We start from the raw sequence: 26,918 nt of genomic DNA, 5'->3' as shown, positions 1-26,918 counted from the left end.
ACCTGTGACGACGTCAATGAAATGCGCGCGCAGAATTTCTTCCCATTTGTAATCCAAACTCCACTAACTGGTCAGTTATGGAGGAACGCGAAGACTTCGTGAACACTTTTAAAACACAGGTTAAAATGGTTTTGGATATTCTGTTAAATGTCGCCGTATCGGAGATAACGCATGTTTTCCAAGGCACTTCGGGTAACGCAACTATCCAGAATACAGTATTACCCGTTGCTCTTCGCGCCGGAGACCACACCATAGAGGCCGTGCAGGCATGCAGACTGAAGAATGCATTGGAAATGGCAATATGCACATACACACTGGAAACCACTGAAGTGACACCACGTGGTGAGTAACTTTAACATACGTTATTTTAAAGTAGGCCTAATGTAACATTGCCAGGAAGTCTCAGCGTTAGTTGAATTAATGGGCTGTAGAATAAGGCTGCACATGGTACAGACCATATACGTCTTTTTGTGTGGTTTCCAAACGGTAGGCTTAACCGGTGTTGCCAATTTAGCGACATTGTCGCTATATTTAGCGAGTATTCAGACCCCTCTAGCGAAAAATGTTTTAAAAAGCGACTAGCGACAAATCTAGGGACTTTTTCTGGTGTTATTGGAGACTTTGAGACTCTGACGTGAACGCACGTATCGTTCTTACTCTTCTCAACGAGCAGCTGGTGCTGTTGTGGACCGCACCCCCGTCCCAAAGCACTCACCGGCGGCCCAGTCAAAACAGGAGATATTCACTCCTCCACGTCCAGACTGCAAATGAATGCGGGGAAACAGCCCCTGGTTTATCCCGCCCTGGTTTACGTTTTAAAAAAGAGAATTGTTTTTATCCTGAATTAGGGCCAGACAAGTTACCATAATTTTCTCACATTGCCATTTACTTTTTTCTATTTTCTCTTTTTAATCTATTTAGATTGTTAATGTAGTTTCTATACAAAAACAAAATGCATGTTTTATTGTGAGTTGTTGTAGGCTCCTAAGTGGACCATAAGGTTAAAATTAATTAAATAAAATAAAAAACGAAGTAACTGACTGTTGTTTCCCTTGCTCTGCATGGGTAACGCTGCTTCGAGGGTGGCTGTGTTCCTGGTTCGAGCCCAGGGAGGAGTGAGGAGGGGAACGGAAGCTATATTAAATCAATACTAAAGTGCCAATAGTCAAAGGTTAATGAAATACAAATGGTATATGGGGAAATAGTCCTATAATTCCTATAATAACTACAACCTAAAACCTCTTACCTGGGAATATTGAAGACTCATGTTAATTAAAAGGAACCACCCGCTTTCATGTTCTCATGTTCTGAGCAAGGAACTGAAATGTTAGCTTTCTTACATAGCACATATTGCACTTTTACTTCTCCAACACTTTGTTTTTGCATTATTTAAACCAAGTTGAACACGTTTCATTATTTACTTGAGTCTACATTGGTTTTTATTGCTATATTATATTAAGTTAAATTAAGTGTTCATTCAGTATTGTTGTAATTGTCATTATTATAAATTAATAAAAGTTGTCCGATTTAATCGGTATCTGCTTTTTTGGTCCTCCAATAATCGGTATCGGCGTTGAAAAAAATCATAATCGGTCGACCTCTAGTCCTTACTGGGGAGTTGGCAACACTGGGCTTAACACATAGATGGGCGTTCATAAAATGCAATTTCAAGTAACACTTTGACACACTTTCATTAAGAACCAAGAACCAAAAATGAGCCTGATTGCAACATCCTGGAAAATGCCACTCAGAACCTAAATTTAACATAACGTTAATGTCCGGGGAATATGTTTTTTTAAGTGTCTTTTCAACGTAATTTTGCTTACTGGGACTATGCTAGTTTCGCATTTTTTGGGGGGTCTCAGCTAGGGTGGCAGAACAGCAAGGACTGGCCCTGCAGCTACAACAGGTGTTACATCTCTAGCTAGTTCGAACTTCTGCTCCCTTTGTATTCCAGAATGTAGACTAATTATTTGTTGCCTCCTTAGTATTCCAGACCTTTCTTTAACGGAAAAGTATGTTTTTTTTGTAAAAAAAATAAAAAATAAATCTCTATGTATGTGTGGTTCATCCTCTGTTGTGTTGACCCTAGCAACTCGACATGATAGTGGTGAGGTCCCCAGTGGCTCTGTTGCTATGCCAAGGCGTGATGATGGTGAAGACATGCACGTTAATCTTAAATATGAGGTGAGATGGTTAAAATAAAAGAGAGAATGAATGAAACGGAACAGCATCATTGACATGAATGGGGAATCCCGTTCTGCACATTCTAGTTCTGTGTTAAGAATGCTCTGGATTGTGTGTGAAACACAGCCTCTCTTTTAGTGGACCATTTGACTTAATGGCCCCTATAATGTTCAGTGTCAGTTGTTTCCTTCTGTAGCAGTATCTAAATGCTAATGTAAGTAAACAGTATATTCATTGTTATGCCTGTAGAGATTGGACATGGACTGGGAGGTGGTGAAGGTTGGTGTCTTCGAGGAGGGTGACAGTATTGGGAAAAGCATGCAAAGTAAGTGGACCAGACAAGTGGATTGCTTGCTATTTGGGGGTTTAGGCTTGTTAACCGTAAAGCACTTTGTGACAACTGCTCAAATGCGTTGGATTTGAGTTATTGAAATGACGGAGTAGTGGATGGAAAGAGAATTTAAGTCATGCCTTTATTGTCCCTGTAGTAGAGATGCATAAAGATGATGGCCCTCATGCACTTACCACAAATGACTCGTTTGGCTAAGTTTGCCCTAGTATACATCACACTCCTTATAATTTATTTGTATGTTCATTAGCACATGATCCCAATTCTATCTTGAGGTTTTTTCCTAATTGCCGCAAAAGGTAGATTATTCAGATATTTATCGAACCATGTCACGCAACGTAGTTTACCAACTCACTGGATAGTGCTAAAACGATGACGACATATCTGAATTCTTCCATCTTTATGCATGTTTGCCATTGGGACATTCATAGTGCAGTCAGTGTGAAACAACAATCATCTACAGTGCATTCGGAAAGAATTCAGACCCCTTTCCCCACATTTTGTTACGTTACAGCCTTTTTCTAAAATGTATTAAATTAATATTTTTCCTCAATCTATTTCTCATAAATGAAAAACCTTATTTACATAAGTATCCTGATCCTTTGCTATGAGACTTGAAATTGCGCTCCAGTGCATCCTGTTTCCATTCCTCATCCTCGAGCTGTTTCTACAACTCGATCGCAGTCCACCTGTGGTAAATTCAATTGACTGGACATGATTTGGAAAGGCACACACCTGTCTATATAAGGTCCCACAGTTGACATTGCATGTCAGAGCAAAAACCAAGCCATGGGGATGAAGGAATCGTCTGAGACAGGATTGTGTCGAGGCACAGATCTGGGGAAGGGTGCCCAAGAACGCAGTGGCCCCCACCATTTTTAAATGGAAGAAGTTTGGAACCACCAAGACTATTCCTAGAGCTGGCCAATCGGGGGGGGGGGGAGAGAGAAGGGCCTTGGCCAGGAAGGTGACCAATAACCTGATGGTCACTCTGACAGAGCTCCAGAGTTCTGGGAGAATCTTCCAGAAGGACAACAACCTCTGCACCACTCCACCAATCAGTCCTTTATAATAGTGGCCAGACTGAAGCCACTCCTCAGTAAAATGCATATGACAGCCTGCTTGGAGTTACAGGACTGTCAGACCATGAGAAACAAGATTCTCAGGTCTGAAGCCAAGATTGAATTATTTTTCCTGAATGACAAGCAGTACGTCTGGAGGAACCCTCCCACCATCCCTACGGTAAAGCTTTGGTGGTGGCAGCATCATGCCCTTTTCTTTTTTAAGTGGCAGAGACTGGGAGAACAGCCAGGATCTAGGGAAAGATGAATGGAGCAAAGTACAGAGATCCTTGATGAATCTGCTCCAGAGCAGACTGGGGCAAAAGTTCACCTTCCAACAGGACAATGACCCTAACCACACAGCCAAGACAAAGCAGGAGTGGCTTCGGGACATGTCTCTGAATATCCTTGAGTGGCACAGCCAGAGCCCGGACTCAAACCCAATTGAACATGTACTGCAACTCACCTCGTCCAACCCGTCAGCTTGAGAGACCTGCAGAGAAGAATGGGAGAAACTTCCTAAATACAGGTGTGCCAAGCTTGTAGAGTCATACTTTTGTAAATGTAATCTTTTTTAATATATTTTTTTAATAAATGTAATTCATCTTGAAATAAGGCTGTAACGTAACAAAATGTGGGAAAAGTCAAGGGGTCTGAATACTTTCTGAATGCACTGTATAGGTTTCTGTATTAAGTGCATTTGGAGGGCAATATTTGTGCTTTGTTTCTCACTGATATGAAAAAGATGAATGTTACGAGGCCAACAGTATGTTTCTTTGTTTGTTCCAGAGAGTCAAGAGTATGAATGTCTTGTCTCTGAATTGACATTTGAACCATCGACATCCTCAGAGGTCTCGGACCCCCACTGCATACACACTGAAAACAGTGCCACCACCACCCTGTCACTGTGTTCAAATGACACCGTATTGTTTAACTCCCCGACAGACAGACTGACTGAACAGGAGGTGCAGGTGGGTTCTTCCCAGGCCCCACATCCAGTGCCCCTGAAATGGCTTCTATTTCCTCTTCCTATCTCAGTCAGCCCAGAAAAAAAAGTGGAATTAGAAAGGGGGAAACTGGAGCCTGTTCCCATTGCCATCAGCACGCCGGTGGATTCGGAACAACAGCCAGCCAACACCCTTAGGATTATAGATACAGAACCCATGCTTAGAACACCTGTGGGACACCTGGAAGCACTCACTGACTATGACATCAGTGGTGCTGCTCTCAAAGAAGAGCCACTAGGAAGCTTGGGACAACCGGAAGTCAAGGAGGAGATTGAGCTGGTCCGGCATACTGCACAACCAAGTACACAACGGTACAATGACATTACAGCAACAACACAACTAAGCATGCTACAAGAGCCGATTCTCACCCATGTAAACCCCAATGTACATGTGGCCACACAAGCAAGCATTATACTAAACCCAGCAGCAAAGGAAGAGCAGCGAGACCGAGGGGGACCAGTGTTGAGCGGGACCAGAAGCAGAAAAGGCTGTGACACCACTTCCACAGCACTTCAAGCCACCTCCTCCATATCACCTCACCGCTCTCCCCTCCCCCCCTCCACTCCCCCACCACTACCCCATGAGCTGGAGAAGCAGATGAGAACCTGTTCAGGTATTTACCCATGCTGTAACTCTCAATTCCTTGAATCTAATCTCCTCGCCTCCTCAACCATATTGGAGGAGGAAGTCCAAGCCTCCTCTGACCTTTTCCAATGCGTTTTGAGAAGGCGGTGAGGATGCAAAGAATTGAGAAGGAAACTCCTTTCTCATTTGTGCAATATACACTGAGTATACCAAACGTTAAACACAATCCTAATATTGAGTTGCACCCCCTTTTGCCCTCAAAACAGCCTCAATTTGTTGGGGCATGGACTCTACAAGGTGTCGAAAGCAGTCCACAGGGATGCTGACCCATGTTGATTCTTGTTTCCCACAGTTGTCAAGTTGTCTGGATGTTTTTTGGATGGTGGACCATTCTTGATACACACAGGAAACTGAGCATGAACGCTACTGTGTTTGCAGTTTTTGAAAAAGAAACAGAGCTGTACATTCTAGGAGCCTAGATGCAATAATGTAATAACCAACGTTTCAACAGAAGCTGTCTTCATCAGGGTATCATGACAAACGCTGTGGGTCACTAGTTTGAAGTGTCAAAGTGCACAATGCAAATAGTCCGGGTAGCCATTTGATTACCTGTTCAGGAGTCTTATTGTTTGGGGGTAAAAACTGTTGAGAATACTTTTTTTCCTAGACTTGGCACTCTGGTACTGCTTGCCATGCGGTAGTAGAGAGAACAGTCTATGGTTGGGGTCTTTGACAATTTTTAGGGACTTCCTCCTGGTGTAGAGGTCCTTTATGGCAGGCAGCTTAGCCTGGGCCGTACGCACTACCCTCTGTAGTGCCTAGCGGTCGGAGGCCGAGCAATTGCCGTACCAGGCAGTAACGCAACCGGTCAGGTTGCTCTCGATGGTGCAGCTGTTGAACCTTTTGAGGATCTCAGGACCCATGCAAAATCTTTTTAGTTTCCTAAGGGGGAATACTCTTTGTCGTGCCCTCTTCACGACTGTCTTGTTGTGTTTGGATCATTCTAGTTTGTTGATGTGGACACCAAGGAATTTGAAGCTCTCAACCTGCTTCACTACAGCCCTTTTGATGAGAATGGCGGTGTGCGCTGTCCTCCTTTTCCTGTAGTCCACAATCATCTCCTTAAGTCTTGGTTACGTTAAGGGATAGGTTGTTATTCTGGCACCACCTGGTCAGGTATCTGACCTCCTTCCCTATAGGCTGTCCCTTGGGAGCTCCAGTGTTGAGGATCAGCATGGCAGATGTGTTGCTACCTACCCTCACCACCTGCGATGAGCTTTGAGGGTACTATGGTGTTGAACGCTGAGCTGGAGTCAATGAATAGCATTCTCGCATAAGTGTCCCTTTTGTCCAGGTGGGAAAGGGCAGTGGAGTGCAACAGATTGCATCATCTGTGGATCTGTTGGGTGGTATGCAAATTGGAGTGGGTCTAGGGTTTCTGGGATAATGGTGTTGATGTAAGCCATTACCAACCTTTCAAAGCACTTCATGGCTAAGGACTTGAGTGCTACGGATCTGTGGTAATTTAGGCAGGTTGCCTTTGTGTTCTTGGGCACAGGGACTAGGGTGGTCTGCTTGAAACATGTTGGTATTACAGACTCAATCAGGGACATGTTGAAAATGTCAGTGAAGACACTTGCCAGTTGGTCAGCACATGCCTGGAGCACGTCCTGGTCATCCGTCTGGTCCCACAGCCCTGTGTATGTTGACCTATTTAAAGGTCTTTCTCACGTCTGCTACGGAGAGCGTGATCAGTCGTCCGGATCAGCTGACGCTCTCATGCATGCCACAGTGTTGCTTGCCTCGAAGCAAACATAGAAGTGATTTAGCTAGTCTGTTAGGCTCGTGTCACTGGGCAGCTCGTGGCTGTGCTTCCCTTTTTGTATTCTGTAATAGTTAGTGAGCCCTGCCACAAGACGAGTGTCGGAGCCAGTGTAGTATGATTCAATCTTAGCCCTGTATTGACGCTTTGCCTGTTTGACGGTTCGTCACAGGGCATAGCAGTATTTCTTGTAAGCTTCCGGGTTAGTCCAGCACCTTGAAAGCAGTAGCTCTACCCTTTAGCTCAGTGTGAGTGTTGCCTGTAATCCATGGCTTCTGGTTGGGGTATGTACGTACAGTCACTGTGGGGATGATGTCCTCGGTGCCCTTATTGATAAAGCCAGTGACTGATGTGGTGCAGCTTTCCCACTCGCCTTCTGCGGGTCCTGACGAGGCATCCGGCTCTTTGTCCTCTGTACCTGCGTCGTTTCCTCTTGCAAATAACGGGGATGTCGACCCTGCCGGGTGTTTGGAGAATGTCCTGTGCGTCTTGGTTGTTGTAGAAGAATCTTTGTCTAATCTGAGGTGAGTGATCGCTGTCCTGATATCCAGAAGCTCTTTTCTGCCGTAAGAGACGGTTGCAGAAGCATTATGTACAAAAATACTGCCTTAGTGGTGCACATAACACCTTTCATTGGGATCTATTTTCCTGTTTGGGTGTTTGCAGGATCTACATTTGCAAGTGCCATTGCATTGAGTGCAGCTATTACACTTTTAGTTTCCATCTGGTAGAGGTGCAAATAGATGTTGCGAAGGGATATTTTGGGGGTGGTCAATCAGTTTACCAATTGATCTGAGATTTCTGCCCTGTGAGATTCCAACCAATGGAGGGTCCAAAAACACATTACGGATACTGTCATCGGATCTTAGAATGTGCCAATGTTTGAACAATTCCCTTAATTTGTTCAGAGCACACATTGAATAGTAGTAGGTAGTTAGAATGCTTATTTTTGCGATACTATCCTTGAAAGATGTCTCCTTGTTTAGAATAACGTTTTTTGTACCCCCTCTCCTTGAGTGTTCTTTGCGTCTCGGCCATATTTCTGTCTCAATCTGACAGTTCTATTGCAAATTCTTTTGATTCGACAATTGGCTATAGGTCAAACTTTTTTTCAAGGGAAGCGGGTGACAACGATCAGCCCTCAACAAACTGTTACGGTCAGTAGGTTTCCTGTAAAGATCAGTGTATGGAACATTATCACACAATCATAAGATCAAGGAAATTGATTTCACGTGTGTCAGGTTGCATAGTAAATATCAGGTGCTCAGAACAAGAGATGAGAAGCATGGAATGCCTGGCTCTATTTTGCATCACCCCTCCATAGAACAAAAAGTGTTCTAATTTCTAACATTATTATTTGGAAATGGTACGTTGACATTTTTGAAGGGATTGAAAATGGACTGTTTCCATGTAACCCACAGACAAATTAGCGTAGTTAGGAGCCATATGGGGTCCCATAGCAGTACCCTTCGTCTGAATAAAGAAATCCTTTAGAAACGTGTGTGAGTACTATTTCAGCCAATGTTACAGTGCATTCACTGGAAGGTATTTCATTAGGGTCACGTTGTAGAAGAACATTCAAAATTCATCGCTTCAATACCGCCCTCGTGTGGAATATTTGTGTATAACGACCCCACATCAAAAAGTAACTACTAACAAAGTGTTATCATAGAGAGGATCAAGAGATTCAATAATATAGATCATACTACTAGTGTCCTTTACAAAGGGGGGGAGCTGTTCTGCGAGTGGTCTATAAAATAAAGTTGATAAGGGAGCCGTTACTGCATCAAAGCCTGTACAATAGGGCGCCCTGGAGGTTTTTGTAACATTCTTGTGTAATTTTGACAAAGTATAGAAAGTGGCAATTTTAGGATGTTGAATGGACAAAAGGTTGTTCTTATTTTGGTGATTTGACCAGAACTTGCCTATCTAGGACAGTGGTAGATCATGTTCTGGAATTGGGAAGTGGGGTCACTTCTGCGTTTCTTGTAAAAGGTGTTGTCAAGCAGTTGTCTATGACAGTAATTTACATAAGATGTCCAGTCCATGAGTACAACTGACCCACCCTTATCAGCAGGATGAATAAGGACTTGAGGTATCAGATTGTAAAGCAAAGATTATTCATCCTAAGGTAAATTATGGAAGGACATGTTAAGGAGATTACCAACATCTTTTTTAACCAGTCTGCAATGTCTCAATAGTGCTTGTGATTGGCTGGAGGTACAAAGTAATTCTTGCTTCTAAAAGGAGTCAGAGAATGTACAGGTGAGCAGCTTACACATTCAGTAGAAATTAGGGGAGCTAGGGTATTCCCTTAAATACTTGACTCAAGATATTTCAGCTTGTCTTTTGGAGTTCACTTTGACTTTATTTTTTAATCTATTTAATAAAATTCATGCTATAACAAAATGTGGAATAAGTGAATGGGTGTGAATACTTTTATGGCACGGAGCATACAAACCATTAAACAACTGCTCTTTCCATGACAGACTAACCAGGGGAATACTATGATCCCTTATTGATGTCATTTGTTAAATCCACTTAAAGTCAGTGTAGATAAAGGGGAGGAGAGGTCTAGACACTTTAAAATAATTAGTTAACATGTATTGTGCATGTGTGTCATTCAGAGGGTGAATGGGCAAGACGAGACTTCAGTGTGTTTGAACAGGATATGGTAGTAGGTGCACAGGTTTGTGTCAAGAACTGCAAACCTTGAATACATGTTCTATTGGTTTAATAACAAATTGTTGACCAGCTGGAAAATGATTTTATTGAAATGGATAAAACAATTGAAGAGAAACGCACAACTCTGCTAGGAGCTGTTAATAACCTGTTATGGCTATATCCCTTTGTTCTCAATTTCCGCCTGAAGACATACCCAAATCTAACTGCCTGTAGCTCAGCCCCAGAGGCAAGGATATACATATTCTTGGTATCATTTGAATGGAAACATTCTGAAGTTTGTGGAAATGTTAATTGAATGTAGGAGAATATAACACAGTAGATCTGGTGGAAGAAAAGAGAAAGAAAGAGCATACGTTTTCTGTTTTTTATTGTTGTAGTATCATCTTTCACATGTACATAGAATAGCCACACAGTCAGGATGCTGGAGATCATTTTGATGGATAACACAAGAGGCAACTGTAGGTGTGCAAAGTTTCAGACTGATAACTTCAGGAATGGGTGAGCTACATGACATTTAGCATGAAGTCACCCAGGTGTCCCACACAAGTTGCCCAAATGTACCCAAGTGGCCAAATTGGTGAAATGACCTATAACTATATACAACAGTGCAAATAACTATATACAACATATCAAAAAGCAATTCTAACACACACACAAATGTTTTACTTTTTTTATTTTTTTAAAACAGTACACCCTTTGAAAGTCCTCGTCACAGTATTTTGCTGCCTGTGCCATGTCCCATAGCAGTCTCTTTCTGATGTAAAGCGCAGAGAAACTGAACAAGTGGTGCAGTTCATGCGACACAGAACACAATGATGCCTCTGCTGTGCTCTTTTGGCCCTGAGGCACAGTCATGCCTGCTGTAATGAACTGTGGCATATGAACACCACTGGGGGCACAGGTAGAGCGGGCAGCTTGGCACCGGGGGCTCCCAGTCGGAGTCGCTATCACTGTGAAAGAAAACATTTTAAAAAAAATATTGTATGAGCCTTTTATCATCACATAAAATAAACATATGTATTGTATAGAGCAGAGGGAACAGTCACTAAGGTGAAGTGCTGTTCCATTCAACGCCGGCCAATGTTGTGGTCCTGCCCTCCCCTGAACAGCAGCCAATGGATATTTCATATGGAAATGGAGAGGAGTAGCAGGCGCAGTGGCCATGTGTGTGTTTGCTGTTCTACTCCATTCCATTTGAATAAAAAAAATAAATGTAATCTGACATGAAAAACATATATACTGCTCAAAAAAATAAAGGGAACACTTAAACAATGTAACACCAAGTCAATCACACTTCTGTGAAATCAAACTGTCCACTTAGGAAGCAAAACACTGATTGACAATACATTTCACATGCTGTTGTGCAAATGGAATAGACAACAGGTGGAAATTATAGGCAATTAGCAAGACACCCCCAATAAAGGAGTGGTTATGCAGGTGGTGACCACAGACCACTTCTCAGTTCCTATGCTTCCTGGCTGATGTTTTGGTCACTTTTGAATGCTGCTTTCACTCTAGTGGTAGCATGAGACGGAGTCTACAACCCACACAAGTGGCTCAGGTAGTGCAGCTCATCCAGGATGGAAGATCAATGCGAGCTGTGGCAAGAAGGTTTGCTGTGTCTGTCAGCGTAGTGTCCAGAGCATGGAGGCGCTACCAGGAGACTGGCCAGTACATCAGGAGACGTGGAGGAGGCCGTAGGAGGGCAACAACCCAGCAGCAGGACCGCTACCTCCGCCTTTGTGCAAGGAGGAGCACTGCCAGAGCCCTGCAAAATGACCTCCAGCAGGCCACAAATGTGCATGTGTCTGCTCAAACGGTCAGAAACAGACTCCATGAGGGTGGTATGAGGGCCCGACGTCCACAGGTAGGGGTTGTGCTTACAGCCCAACACCGTGCAGGACGCTTGGCATTTGCCAGAAAACACAAAGATTGGCAAATTCGCCACTGGCGTCCTGTGCTCTTTACAGATGAAAGCAGGTTCACACTGAGCACATGTGACAGAGTCTGGAGACGCCGTGGAGAACGTTCTGCTGCCTGCAACATCCTCCAGCATGACTGGTTTGGCGGTGGGTCAGTCATGGTGTGGGGTGGCATTTCTTTGGGGGGCCGCACAGCCCTCCATGTGCTCGCCAGAGGTAGCCTGACTGCCATTAGGTACCGAGATGAGATCCTCAGACCCCTTGTGAGACCATATGCTGGTGCGGTTGGCCCTGGGTTCCTCCTAATGCAAGACAATGCTAGACCGTATGTGGCTGGAGTGTGTCAGCAGTTCCTACAAGAGGAAGGCATTGATGCTAGCCTGCACGTTCCCCAGACCTGAATCCAATTGAGCACATCTGGGACATCATGTCTCGCTCCATCCACCAACGCCACGTTGCACCACAGACTGTCCAGGAGTTTTGCAGAAACGGCTCTTCCAGTTCCTGTTTGAATCATAACACTCAGATTCCTCAAACAAAAAATCTCTCACTTTCACTTTAGACTTTAACTTCGCTTTTCCTGATTTATTCGCCGTGATATCTTCAATGAAATCGTTGAAAATACAACTTTCTGAAATACAGCTGCGCGTAACAAACCTCACAGCAACTCCTCTGATCGTCAAGGCGAGAATGGAGTTCGTTACGCGTGCGATTGCAAACAAGGAATGGTGGTCCAACCCAAAACTATTACATACTGGCGTTTACCTCAGCTCATTGGCTGTCTGCCCAGCTAGGTTTCAAGAAGATCAGTGGTCATTGGGCGGAAATATAGTCAATCAATGAAGTTTAGCTAAAATTATTGGTGCGCAAGGTAGTAATTGCTCGTTGTCTTCAAATCAGTTCACTTCGGTCAATACTCCCCGCAAAAAACAATGACGTTTGGCTGTGTTGCAAACATCCAGAGGAATGCACTGAAACCAACCATGACTAGATAAATGATTGTTTACGGTGTGTAATTACATCTAATGCTCCGTAAAAAATGTATAGATGGAATTCACGGCACAAACGGTTCACAAAATGTTTCGATTTAGACTAAAAATTGATTTTATCAAAGGAAACGGCACTTTATTTGATCACTGGGACCCTCAGGAAGAGAAATAAGAGCAAGATATCAGAATGTAAGTCATAATTTTACCTTCAGATGCGAATGTGTAGTTTAGTAGTTTGATTACCAATATTCTAATCTTTTGAAGGGTGTAAGACACTTACTTGCATTTTCAAGAATGTCTAATGTTACGATGTATTTTTAGTTGTCACTCTGAAATTTCCCCTGATGATGATCCCTGTACGGGGATCGCAGCCATAACAGGTTAAAACCAAGTTGAATAGTTTGGATATGAGAACTGAGGATGGATCAACAACATTGTAGTTACTACACAATACTAATCTATTTGACAGAGTGAAAAGGAAGCCTGTACAGAACAAAAATGTTTCAAAAGATGCATCCTGTTTGCAACAAGGCAAATACTTGGGTGTGCCTGTAATTTAAGTACTTGGGCTTGTTTCATGATGACTGCTTGTGTTGGGTCAATCTTTCCTCAACGCTAGGACAAATGTAGCCTACATTTTTCCGGTTAGGTTGATTGTGTTATGCTATATTTACTTCTGTGAATATCTGAACAATGCATCCAAAAATAAACTGCTGACACTCTGGACATAACTTTGTAAAGACTTTGTTTGTGTAAATAGTTTCTGAAAAAAGTGTGGCCAGCTCAAACGCTGATGGTTGCCTCATTCGAAACTGCCGTTCTAAAGGAGCATTCTAAATGAGTGTTCTAATCACACGGGTGTGATCGTACGCTTCAGGGACCACTGTAGAACGATCACACCCTTGTGATGCTACGTGTGAAAGGGTTAAAATAATAAATGTAATAGCGCTAAGCACAGACAAAAGACTAGAGGGAAAAACTGGTTGTTAGCTTTACACCAGACAACAGGAGATGAGTTAATCTTTCAGCACGATAACCTTAAACACAAGGCCAAATCTTCACTGGAGCTGCTTACCATTAACACAGTGAATGTTCCTGAGTGACCGAGATACAGTTTTGACTTAATCTAATGAAGACTGAAACACAACAAAATGGGATATAAATACTTTCTGAAGGACCTGTATGTATAGTTTTTATTTTATTTAGCTAGGCAAGTCAGTTAGGAACAAATTCTTATTTACAATGACACCTACCCGGGGAACAGTGGGTTAATTGCCTTGTTCAGGGGCAGAATGACACATTTTTTTTACCTTGTTAGCTTGGGGATTCGAATCAGCAAACCTTACTGGCCCTACGCTCTAACCACAAAGCTACCTGCCGCCCCAGTTTTACCCCAGTGGATAGTTTGTCCTGTTTTATCTTATCCAGGGGCGCAAAATTCTGGTAACTTTCCCAAATTTGCCAGGTTTCCCACTTTTCCCACTTTTCTGGGAGTTGTGCGAAATTACTGGAGTCTTGCATTCATTATCCTATTTTATCTCATTCTCCCCAGTGAAGCTTGAGGACTTGCGGCTGGTGGGACACTGCCACCGTCGCCTGCGCATCTGCTGGGACTGTGGCAAGATCTTCTACCGGAAACGGAAGCTGAGGTGGCACCGCCGTTTAATCCACACCGGAGAGAAACCGTACTGCTGCTCCCAGTGTCACCGGGCGTTCTCGCTCCGGAAGAATCTGAAGCACCACCAGAGGGCCCACACGGGGGAGAAACCGTACCACTGTAAAGACTGCGGGAAGCAGTTCCGGTGCAACAGGAAACTGACGACCCACATGAGGTTTCACACAGGGGAGAAACCCTTCGGCTGCACCCTCTGTAGGAAAAAATACAGGGTGCTAAAGAACTTAAAGACACACATGGCCACCGCACACCCACACCCTGGCCGATGTCTTAACCGTTAGAACAAGTCCAATTCCCTTTTGTAGTACACTACTTTTGTCTTATATTGCTCCCTCTGGGAGCAAGGGGCGGAAGAACTTGACACATGATATCCAGACATAAAGACATTGAGGTGAAAGACCACCCCAATATAGTGAAAGACTGAAATAGTAGAAGATTCTGGATAGAATACTTGAGTGGGATGCAGTGTAGGCGGCCTTCATGTTATCTAGAGATCTACAACTACGGTTGAAGTCGGAAGTTTACATACACCTTAACCAAATGAATTTCAACTCAGTTTTTCACAATTCCTGAGATTGAATCCTAGTAAAAAAAAGTCCCTGTCTTAGGTCAGTTAGGATCACCACTTTATTTTAAGAATGTGAAATGTCAATAATAGTAGAGTGATATATTTCAGCTGTTTATTTCATCACAATCCCAGTGGGTCAGAAGTTTAAATACACTCAATTAGTATTTGGTAGCTTTGCCTTTTTAAATTGGTTAACTTGGGTCAAACGTTTCGGGTAGCCTTCCACTAGCTTCCCACAATAAATTGGGTGAATTTTGGCCCATTCCTCTTGAAAGAGCTGGTGTAACTGAGTCAGGTTTGGAGGCCTCCTTGCTCATACACGCATTTTCAGTTCTGCCCACACACTTTCTATAGGATTGAGGTCAGGGCTTTGTGATGGCCACTCCAATACCTTGACTTTATCTTAAGCCATTTTGCCTCAACTTTGTAAGTATGCTTGGGGTCACTGTCCATTTGGAAGACCCATTTGCAGCCGAGCTTTAACTTCCTGACTGTCTTGCTGTTGCTTCAATATATCCACATACTGTTCCTGCCTCATGATGCTATCTATTTTGTGAAGTGCACCAGTCCCTGCTGCTGCAAAGCACCCCCTCAACATGATGCTGTCACCCCCCTGTGCTTCGCGGTTGGAATGGTGCTCTTCGGCTTGCCAGCCTCCCTTTTTCCTCCAAACATAACAATGGTCATTATGTTCAAACAGTTCTATTTTTGTTTCATCAGACCAGAGGACATTTCTCCAAAGTGTACGATCTTTGTCACCATGTGCAGTTGCAAACCGTAGTCTGGCTTTTTTACATGGCGGTTTTGGAGCAGTGACTTTTTCCTTCCTGAACGGCCTTTCAGGTTATGTCAATATAGGACTCGTTTTACTGTGAATATAGATGCTTTTGCACCGGTTTCCTCCAGCATCTTCACAGGGTCCTTTGCTGTTGTTCTGGGATTGATTTGCACTTTTTTCAACAAAGCACGTTCATCTCTAGGAGACAGAAAGCATCTCCTTCCTGAGCGGTATGATGGCTGCATGGTCCTATGGTGTTTATACTTGCGTACTATTGTTTGTACAGATAAACGTGGTACCGTCAGGCGTTTGGAAATTGCTCCCAAGAATGAACCAGACTTGTGAAGATCTAAAAAAAAAAAAAAATGTCCTGAGGTCTTGGCCGATTTTCTTTTGAATTTCCCATGATGTCAAGCAAAGAGGCCCTGAGTTGTTTGAAGGTAGGCCTTGAAATACATCCACAGGTGCACCTCCAATTGACTCAAATGGTGTCAATTAGCCTAGCAGAAGCTTCTAAAGCCATAATGTCATTTTCTTGAATTTTCCAAGCTTTTTAAATGCACAGTCAACTTAGTGTATGTTAACTTCTGACCCACTGGAATTGTGATACAGTGAATTATATGTTTGTAAACAATTGTTGGAAAAATTACTTGCACAAAAGTAGATGTCCTAACTAACTTGCCAAAGCTAGTTTGTTAACAAGAAATTTGTGGAGTGGTTTAAAAACAAGTTTTAATGATTCCAACCTAAGTGTATGTAAACTTCCGACTTCAACTGTAAAGCTATGACCATGTGTAAAGTCCTTCAATATGTTGTAGATCCATCCTTCAAAACATGTTAGATCCATTTAGATGTTTCATATTGTACACAGGAAAACAACTTGCTGACAGACTTTGAAAACAAAGTGTGTATGTGAGAGAAAGGTTAGAGCGGGATGCTGTTGACACAGTGAATGATGAGCCAGGATGTTGAGAAAAGGTCTTTCCTGCCTGGCTGTTGCATACTCCAAGCCTTATGCCGATTGGGAGATCGGAAATGTCAGACATCAGTGCGTTCAAGACAACTGGGAAATTGTGATCAAAACAAATTTTCCATGTCAGTTTTTTTTTTTACGGTATTCCAAGTCGGGATCCCGGTGTTCTTTTTAGAACCGACCTTTAAGATCACTGATGTCATGATTTCACCTTGTTCCCAGTTGTCTTGAATTAGAAACTAGTGTTTTGCATGCATCTTCCTAAGATGGCTGACCTATAACTATGAACACTATGGTCCTTACAACAATGGATAACACACCTCGTTGTACTCACACTGGTAATGTTATAGAACACCATGTGAGATTCTCAATTCCATTGGTTGAGAAAGCCAGAGGTCCCTCCACTCTGACCTTCTCCTACAATTGGTTTTGTTACAGAGTACTCGGAGTATGACATTTATATTCCCCTAGGTACTGTGGCAGTTTCCCCTGACCAGGAAAACATTCTGGGCCCTAGATGTCCAGAGGGCTATACTACAATACAGGCTCAAGGAGTAAACCTGCTAACTTGCCTAAATATTCTGAAATAACAAAACAAAAATTGAAAGATGAGCATGGTCTACTTAACTCGACAACCAAAAATGCATATCTAAGTTCTTTTATGAATGATAAAATAGTTATTTCTGGTTTTATCAAAGTTAGCTGGCTTTGATCCTACTTTGTAATATACTCCTCTGGTCAAACCACATGTTTGAAGCACTCCTGACCCTACCTAGGCAGATCATATTATATTGTACTTATTGTACTATGCTGTAGTGTAGTTACTAGCTAGCATACTAAATGTCTCTTTCAGACAAATACACTAACACCATCTGCGGATGCCAATGTTTTCTGTTGAAGTGATTGAACCCAAATACATGTTCATGTGTACTCTTTGGTGGAAGGAAGTTCTTGGAGTAATATTTAATTGTTCTGTCAGGAGGATGTTTGGACACTGACTGTCTTTACTTTCATTTGATCATAATTATTCTGTTATCATTTGCTATATTTTTGTTTCTCCCACAGATTCATGCATGATGCAGTGCCGTGCAAAAGTATTCAGACCCCTTTGATTTCATCACATTGTGTTACAAAGTGGACTTAAAATAGATTTGTCTTTTTTTATTTTTTTAGTCAACAATCTGTCGGTGTAAAAAAAAAAAGGTAAAATACATTGATAAAATATTAACATTAAAATGTGTCAATCCAAGTGGTCTGAATACTTTGCAATGCACTGTATATGGACTTGTAATTGTGTTGTTTTGTTGCACCATGGACATCAGATATTGGAGTAAAGTATGCAAAATAACTGGTTTATTTAATTGAAGTACTTTTATTGGTAATATTATGAGTGTCACGTCAGCTGTTCATATCAAACCGTACATTGTTCTTTTACACATTAAATGAAATGGTGGGTCTATGCTGTGATTGATTACACATACAATGCAACTTTATTGTTCGTGTTACAGTGAACATTTGTCCTCTGATTGCTCAACTCCCTCAGATAGGACACATCTCATACACACAGTTGCAGTGCAGCGTTTCTACGTAGAAAGCATGTAGTGGGGTTAGGGCCTTGCTCAAGGACCCAACAGTAGGGAATTGTTGTCAGGATCTGAACACCGCAGCCCTTCAGATAGCTGGGCTACCTACTGGCCCTTTTCTTTTTTACAATGCAGTGCTTTAATGTGCTGTAGTTATCACATTTCAAGATCACATAATACAGTATAAACACATTCATGTCAACATTTCAAAGATATTACAATAACATGTTCACAACTTCCCCTTACATGTCACTTTAATTATTTTGTCTTGCCGAAATATATACAGTGGGTTAGACTCTACTGTTTGGATGTCTAACATGGAAGACTGACTTTGAGATTTTTCTCAGATGTTAATGTTTCACTTGGCCTCATACTTGATGTTGAAGGCCACGGGTCCTCCGATGTTGAAGCCAAGGTAGAACGAAACTGGTCCAGGATTCCGAATGCTGGCCAATTGATCCGGGAAAATCTTGATTCTGTTGTCTGCAATGTTCAGGAATATTTCATACTGTTCGACCACGCCCCTGATCCTAAGTAAACGATCCTTGATTGCTTCAAGTTCCCATATCTTTCCACTGCTCCACAGTTTACCCAGTTTTCTGTTCTTCTGCTTTGGGGAACGGTTATTCATGATCAGAATGTCCACTCTTGATTTGTGGACCAGTCTGCTTAAACCCTGACCCTTTCCGAGTAGGAACAATGGAACAGGTACCTGGAGCGGAAGTACATACTGAGGTCCCACACAAAGGACCCTCTCAGGAGATCAATTGTTTGTTCATAGGGAAAGTTGTGGGTGGCCCTACCCTCAGGCCAAAACAACATCAAAGCCAAGAGATGAAATTCAGTGGGTTGGTCAATCTGTTCACTGACATATTTCTTTAGCATGTCTTGTAAGGTTTGTAGAGGTATGGTTCTCGTTTGACGTCTTACTCCCCTTTGGCTCAGAAGGATGTTGACAAGAATGTAGTTTTGAGTAGCTTGGGCATCTGACCTTTTTTCACCATTGATTGTTCTGTAGTGCTGTTCCATCCACTGCAGGTTAGGATCAATTCTCTTTTGATCAAGACATGAGAGCAGTCCAGGAAAGCTGATTGGCATCATTCCAGTGTATTTCTGGTAGCAACCGATAACATCATCATGGAAGTACCCTGGTTCCTCTTTTCCTATTTTGGGCTTTGAGTAAGTCAGGTACTTTTCAAAGAACTCATACCTTTTCTTCACTCCGTCTTTGAGTTGTGCAATGAGAGGCAAATACTCATTGAGTTTTCCTCTGGGGAAATCATCAGCTATGTAGGGAGTTTGCTTTTTCCCTGTGAGAATGTCTTTCCACCTATTATCACACGTTGTGAGTGCCTCAAAAAGATAGTTAGCCACTTGTAGATAGCCAAAGCTTCCCCTGTTATTGAAACTATTTGATTCTAGTTCCACTTCTTTTTCTGCAGCCTTCTCCTCTTCTTTGAAAGCGATTATAGCCTTTCCTGCTATTTCCAAAATCTCACATGCAGGTGGACACGGTGTGTGTCCTATTTTCTTTCTTAAATTGCCCTTGTGAACTTGCCCAAGAGTATCTGCGATGAAGGAATTGTTGGGAGCCCTCTCTTTAGCCTTTAAAGCACAATATTCAGCTTTTTCGTAGTTTTGAATTTCAATGTAGTAGAGGCGTGCTAGAGCTTGAGGGAAAAAAGGATTTGCCCCAAACTTATCCACTGCTTCTTTCAGAATGTGTTCACACATGCCTAATCCTTCATACTTCTTTATATCTTGAATCAGTTTGGAAAAGGAATCCTGTGTTTCCTCTTCTGCGTTCTGCTGTTCGTCCACTAGTGCTTTTGCTTCTGTGATTTCCCTCTTTGTTAGCATGTCTTTGATGACGGGCACCAAATGTTGCGGCACCTCTGCCTTACAAAAGTACTTCAAGAAGTTTCTTGTTGTGTCACCCCTGGTCACACGGGACATAGCCAGTAACTTGACACACTGATCAGCTATCATTGGATGCTTCATCCGGACACGTTTATCGTCTTCCTCTTGTCCGGAGAAAGTGACTATGAGGTCATTGAAAGGGTGCATTCTACTTTCAAAGTCTTGAGACCTTGCATCAGGGAATTCCGCACATTCAGACTCTAGAAGGTAGGATCCAGGGACGTAGAAATTTAGCAATGACAAAAATGGAAGGAGCAGGTTTTGGGGCTTCACCAAATGTTTATTAACACAAGCCTTAACACTATCCTGGATGTATGTTTTACTGAAATTTCCACACATTATGTTGAAACCATGGAACTTGGTATGCTGGTCTGCATAGCGCTTACGGATCACATCTAGCTTATTTCTGAATTTGTCTTTCTCTTCTTCAGAGAGCTGTCTTCTAAGGATCACTGAAATTCTGGTTGTTGGATCGTCATGTTCCGCGATAAAAGACTTACGCACACAGTTTAACATGATGAGTACAGGAACTTTCGACGTAATCTTTCTCTCTGCAATTTCTCTCATCAGGCAATCCGCCATGTTCTCATCCTCAAGCAAGAGGAGCACAGTGTTTTGTGAATCTCCTGCCTTGAAAAGGTTTATTACTTGGTCGGCGATAGCGGTGCTGTTTGCCCCCGTTGATTCTTTTAAGACTGCACACCTATGCTTTTTCCTCATGTCCCAGAGCACCTGCATGGCTAGGGTGGACCCCCCACTGCTTGGCTCGTGCAAAAGCTTGAAAATGGCAATGCTGCGAGGACTTTTTCGCTTACTTTGAATCAGCTTTTTTAAATTACTGTATCCATCCCTCTTTATGAAGGTTGAATCCACAGCTGCTTCTCGTTCAGCCATGTAGAAATTCAGCCATTGAGGTGGCGCTCCCTTGTAAAAGTTGACCTGTGCCATGGCTGCATCTGTTTGGTTGATTGTGTCCCCCTCAAACTCATTCTCACACAAGACATCCAAAAGTGATAGGGAGTCACATTGGTATGGAATATTACCACCATAGGCATTAGGCAGGGTTGGTGTTCTATCGGTTGCCATGAGGATGTTTGTTTATCCCAGCTTGAAATGTGAATACGGGTTTTTCTTCTATGCCAGTTTTGTGTAGGTTCGGGAGTTGTAATAAAAGTGAATGCTGATAGATCCTGTAGGGAAGAGAAGGATTGCATTTTTTTTATTACGCTATTCAGCTATTCAAGAGCCCATTAGTAATGACTTAATATTGCATTCATCTATGCTGAAATGTCTGATTGACATCATATACATTTATAATGAAAATTAAGAGTTTGTTAGAAATGTATTTGATGTTTCATTAAAACTGTTGAGCTTTCATTCAAGATATTCAACATGGTCTTAGTTGGCTTTCAATGCAAATGGTAGGAAAGAATAGGAACATAGCCCAACAGGTTAATAGTACATATCTGTAAGTACTGATTTAGATACATAAACATGACCAGTATAAAGAACTACTGTTTATATTCCATCTGACCTTCATCTGCACAGTATAACTGATACAGTTGCTGACACATTGAGTACTACTACTAATTAACCCTTTACACTCAAATGAGATCAAAATGGCAGATTTGGTTACTGATAAGCACTAAATCGGAAAGCAGGGGATGAACTGTAACATAGTATACAAGTTCTGGGATTCCGCTTTACAATTATTAATGGGATATAATTGTCAGAAGTTTTATGCAGGAGCACCCCAGCAACAAGAAGATGCCCCTATTCTTCCAGCCATTTGGGTTACTTTTGCACATTTGGTGTCTGAGTGAGAGGAATTATGTAAATCAATAGGATGCAATGTGTTCTGAAACATTCATTAAGGGAGTTTGCTATACCCCTTGTTCAAGAAAAAGGTCAAAAGTATACCGCTTGCTAGATTTTGAAATGGAAAAATCAATCCCGTTTATATAAAGCGACCTATAACGATGCATAACTCTGAAAGGCCTTTACATTTACATGTTAGTCATTTAGCAGACGCTCTTATCCAGAGTGACTTACAGTAGTGATTGCATAAATGTTCATACTGGTCCCCCGTGGGAAACGCTTTAGCTAGAAACAAGCTGTAAATGAGAGCTGGGATTTTAATGCATATAATTTTTACATGAAATTGATGAGGCAATCCTTCGATGCACTTACCACTCTATATTTTGGTTTGTCTCCATGACATTCAGAAGCTGAGTTCTGACCTTAATTCAAGAATACTTCTTCTTAAAACTAAGATTGGGAAGTAATCTAATCGGTGACTCTATCAACTGAGCTAATCACTTTCTGAGAAATATGTTTATCTAAATTGATACTTGATGATACATGCAGGAACCAACCCTATGAACCCGTAAATGTAAACTGCACAAAGTCAAAAGTGTAAAGTTTGGATTCAGGTAATCTGTTGTGTCCTCATATTTGTTCTGATAATTTCCCCATAATCCCAAAAGTGTTCCCTTTCAAATGTTACCATGGTAATGCATACAGGATGTTCTGTGGTTGATAACTTGTTAGAGCTGTTGATGAGTCATTGATGATAATCTGAACATTGTATTGCTATTACATTAAGATATAACAGGGGACAGTATATCACAAAAGTGAGTACACCCTCACATTTTTGTAAATATTTGAGTATATCTTTTCATTTGACAACACTGAAGAAATGACACTTTGCTACAATGTAAAGTAGTGAGTGTACAGCTTGTATAACAGTGTAAATTTGCTGTCCCCTCAAAATAACTCAACACACAGCCATTAATGTCTAAACCACTGGCAACAAAAGTGAGTACACCCCTAAGTGAAAATGTCCAAATTGGGCCCAAAGTGTCAATATTTTATGTGGCCACCATCATTTTCCAGCACTGCCTTAACCCTCTTGGGCATGGAGTTCACCAGAGTAATTTCTTCAGTGTTGTCACATGAAAAGATATACTCAAACATTTACAAAAATGTGAGGGGTATACTCAATTTTGTGATATATTGTAGATACATTTAATAAAATTCACAAGCTTATTTAAAACTTTAAACACTTTCTCATGATCGCTGTCTTGACGGATTTGTAAAGGATCGTGTGACTCTACTTTAATTTCCTTCCAGTAATCGCTGTGTTTGTCGTTACATCATATATTAAGAATTGAACAATTAAAGGGACAACCTTCAGTTTGAACAATAACAAAGTGTTCACCTTTCTGCTGTTTTGGTAAACTGCTGAGGGATGGGACTGGAGAAATGCAGCTAGACATGAGTCTACAACTGAGCACATAGATAAGCGGTCCGATAGGTTATTCTGCAAGACACAACGCTATATCCCTTTCCATTATTCAGGATATTTAGTATGACATGTTATTTGCAGCAGGGTTGTAGATACTTGTTAACTTTCTGGCTGGTTTGTTGTTTTTTCTATTAGGTTTTCTTGTAATTTCTTTTTCACGTGTAATTTAACTTTTGTAACAAGGAGTTTTAATATGACATTGGCGGAGCATGGCCGGACGAACCGTGTCTTAGGGCCCAGGCAAGGAACATTTGCCTCTTACCATTGGAGAGAAAATTTTGCCGTTTTCTAGCTAATTTCCTGCCATTCTACACATTTTGTCATGGGGCAGAGAAATGTTCTTAAATATGTTATATTCTTGCTATCTGTCCACGGACCCTACTTTGAGAACCTATGATCTGTTATGTGAAATGTTTAGGGAGCTTTTTTAAATGTTTTATATATATATATCTCCCCAGGGACTACAGCTGAAAACTAGCCAGCTGACAAAATCTGACACATTTACAGAAAAGTTAATTGATGTGCATTGTCCATCTCAAATAAATAAATACATTGATTCGGTTAGAAATTTGGCCCTGTCCATATAGGCCAATTCCCTTGAGTGTAAAGTTAGTCAATCATAGTCAACAACACACAGAATTGATTGACTAACTTCAATGAGTACATTTGATATTCCCTACCAAGATAAAATATTCCATGGAAAATAGACATTACTCTTACCTTTGTCTGTTTGAAGAAGGTTCTATATTTTTGTGGGAATCACGGCCGAGTCTGGAAAGAAACATATCACATTTACACTTCAGAGAAACAATCAATTTTAATCTGAAATCCGGTTCATCTAAAAGTACAGCCTTTGTATTGTATACATTAAATGGTTTATAAAAGTAGGTTGCAAAATTATTACCTGTCTTGGTTCTTGTAATACAATGGATGACCCTTGATGTGTCCTTTTATAGTCAAATTTGAGTTGAGCCACCCACATTCAAACCGGTTCAGGTTGATGTTTATTTCCCCTGTGTATTTAGTCTCTATGCATCAGTCCGTGCCAGGTTCCCAGGGTAAACTGGATGAACTGGACAGATTAGATGCCAGTGATGAAGATGTCATTGTTAACTTAAGTTACATTTCACTGTAAATGAAAATAAGTTGGGGGACCGCCCCGGTGGGGTGGTTTAATTAAATGGTGCTTTGTTTGTTTTTCCTGTAACCTGTGCAGCAGTATCACAGGAAATGTAGACTGTCCAGCAGTATCACAGGAAATGTAGACTGTCCAGCAGTATCACAGGAAATGTAGACTGTCCAGCAGTATCACAGGAAATGTAGACTGTCCAGCAGTATCACAGGAAATGTAGACTGTCCAGCAGTATCACAGGAAATGTAGACTGTCCAGCAGTATCACAGGAAATGTAGATTGTCCAGCAGTATCACAGGAAATGTAGACTGTCTAGCAGTATCACAGGAAATGTAGACTGTCCAGCAGTATCACAGGAAATGTAGACTGTCCAGCAGTATCACAGGAAATGTTGACTATCCAGCAGTATCACAGGAAATGTAGACTGTGTAGCAGTATCACAGGAAATGTAGACTGTCCAGCAGTATCACAGGAAATGTAGACTGTGCAGCAGTACCACATGAAATGTAGACTGTGCAGCAGTATCACAGGAAATGTAGACTGTGCAGCAGTATCACAGGAAATGTAGACTATCCAGCAGTATCACAGGAAATGTAGACTGTGTAGCAGTATCACAGGAAATGTAGACTGTCCAGCAGTATCAAAGGAAATGTAGACTGTGCAGCAGTATCACAGGAAATGTAGACTGTCCAGCAGTGCCACAGGAAATGTAGACTGTGTAGCAGTATGACAGGAAATGTAGACTGTCCAGCAGTATCACAGGAAATGAAGACTGTCCAGCAGTATCACAGGAAATGTAGACTGTGTAGCAGTATCACAGGAAATGTAGACTATCCAGCAGTATCACAGGAAATGTAGACTGTGTAGCAGTATCACAGGAAATGTAGACTGTGTAGCAGTATCACAGGAAATGTAGACTGTCCAGCAGTATCACAGGAAATGTAGACTGTGTAGCAGTATCGCATGAAATGTAGACTGTGTAGCAGTATCACAGGAAATGTAGACTGTCCAGCAGTATCACAGGAAATGTAGACTGTGCAGCAGTATCACAGGAAATGTAGACTGTCCAGCAGTATCACAGGAAATGTAGACTGTGTAGCAGTATCACATGAAATGTAGACTGTCCAGCAGTATCACAGGAAATGTAGACTGTGCAGCAGTATCACAGGAAATGTAGACTGTCCAGCAGTGCCACAGGAAATGTAGACTGTGTAGCAGTATCACAGGAAATGTAGTCTGTCCAGCAGTATCACAGGATATGTAGACTGTCCAGCAGTATCACAGGAAATGAAGACTGTCCAGCAGTATCACAGGAAATGTAGACTGTGTAGCAGTATCACAGGAAATGTAGACTGTGTAGCAGTATCACAGGAAATGTAGACTATCCAGCAGTATCACAGGAAATGTAGACTGTGTAGCAGTATCACAGGAAATGTAGACTGTCCAGCAGTATCACAGGAAATGTAGACTGTGTAGCAGTATCACAGGAAATGTAGACTGTGCAGCAGTATCACAGGAAATGTAGACTGTGCAGCAGTATCACAGGAAATGTAGACTATCCAGCAGTATCACAGGAAGTGTAGACTGTGTAGCAGTATCACAGGAAATGTAGACTGTCCAACAGTATCACAGGAAATGTAGACTGTGCAGCAGTATCACAGGAAATGTAGACTGTCCAGCAGTGTCACAGGAAATGTAGACTGTGTAGCAGTATGACAGGAAATGTAGACTGTGTAGCAGTATCACAGGAAATGTAGACTGTGCAGCAGTATGACAGGAAATGTAGACTGTGGAGCAGTATCACAGGAAATGTAGACTGTGCAGCAGTATCACAGGAAATGTAGACTGTGCAGCAGTATGACAGGAAATGCATGAAGGTACATGTATGTCTAACAAGGAAATAATAGTTACTGACTGTATATCTTACTGGACTCTTCCACGGCCCTATCAAGGGTACAACATATAGTCATAGTCCTGATCAATTTGTTATAATATTGTATATTCTATGTTTTTATGGACTCTTCGAAGATTATCCCCCATTGTGACATATTTAAATAAATAAATAAAATGTATTTATATAGCCCTTCGTACATCAGCTGATATCTCAAAGTGCTGTACAGAAACCCAGGCTAAAACCCCAAACATCAAGCAATGCAGATGTAGAAGCACGGTGGCTAGGAAAAACTCCCTAGAAAGGCCAAAACCTAGGAAGAAACCTAGAGCAGAACCAGGCTATGAGGGGTGGCCAGTCCTCTTCTGGCTGTGCCAGGTGGAGATTATAACAGAACATGGCCAAGATGTTCAAATGTTCATAAATGACCAGCATGGTCAAATAATAATAATCACAGACAGAACAGTTGAAACTGGAGCAGCAG

The 26,918-nt window shown here is 41.8% G+C and overlaps 2 protein-coding genes across 3 annotated transcripts; one reads left to right on the top strand and one right to left on the bottom strand.

Annotated features, from left to right (window-relative positions):
• Positions 1-29: 29 nt before the first annotated feature.
• On the top strand, positions 30-18,058 carry LOC110531502 (uncharacterized). 2 transcript variants are annotated; one of them, XM_036989186.2, is made up of 5 exons: positions 39-342; positions 2,093-2,187; positions 2,437-2,512; positions 4,387-5,217; positions 14,160-18,058. In XM_036989186.2, the coding sequence occupies exons 1-5, from the start codon at positions 78-80 to the stop codon at positions 14,561-14,563; spliced, it is 1,671 nt and encodes a 556-aa protein (XP_036845081.2). In that variant the 5' UTR covers positions 39-77; the 3' UTR covers positions 14,564-18,058. The 2 variants fall into 2 exon arrangements, with proteins under 2 accessions (XP_036845082.2, XP_036845081.2); XM_036989187.2 differs by lacking the exon at positions 2,093-2,187 and having other exon boundaries at positions 30-342.
• On the bottom strand, positions 15,630-24,185 carry LOC149980781 (sterile alpha motif domain-containing protein 9-like). Its single transcript, XM_090183591.1, has 2 exons — positions 24,132-24,185; positions 15,630-21,294 (listed from the first exon to the last, which is right to left on the bottom strand). Exon 2 carries the CDS (start codon positions 21,188-21,190, stop codon positions 18,854-18,856), a length of 2,337 nt encoding a protein of 778 aa, XP_090039717.1. The 5' UTR covers positions 21,191-21,294; positions 24,132-24,185; the 3' UTR covers positions 15,630-18,853.
• Between the last annotated feature and the right edge of the window lie 2,733 nt (positions 24,186-26,918).

This window comes from Oncorhynchus mykiss, chromosome 9, assembly GCF_057628025.1.
Source record: "Oncorhynchus mykiss isolate SJ-2025 chromosome 9, ASM5762802v1, whole genome shotgun sequence".
In the NCBI taxonomy this organism is placed as follows: Eukaryota; Metazoa; Chordata; class Actinopteri; order Salmoniformes; family Salmonidae; genus Oncorhynchus; species Oncorhynchus mykiss.
The sequence above is the reverse complement of the archived record's forward strand: the minus strand, read 5'-3'. Positions and strand labels throughout refer to the sequence as shown.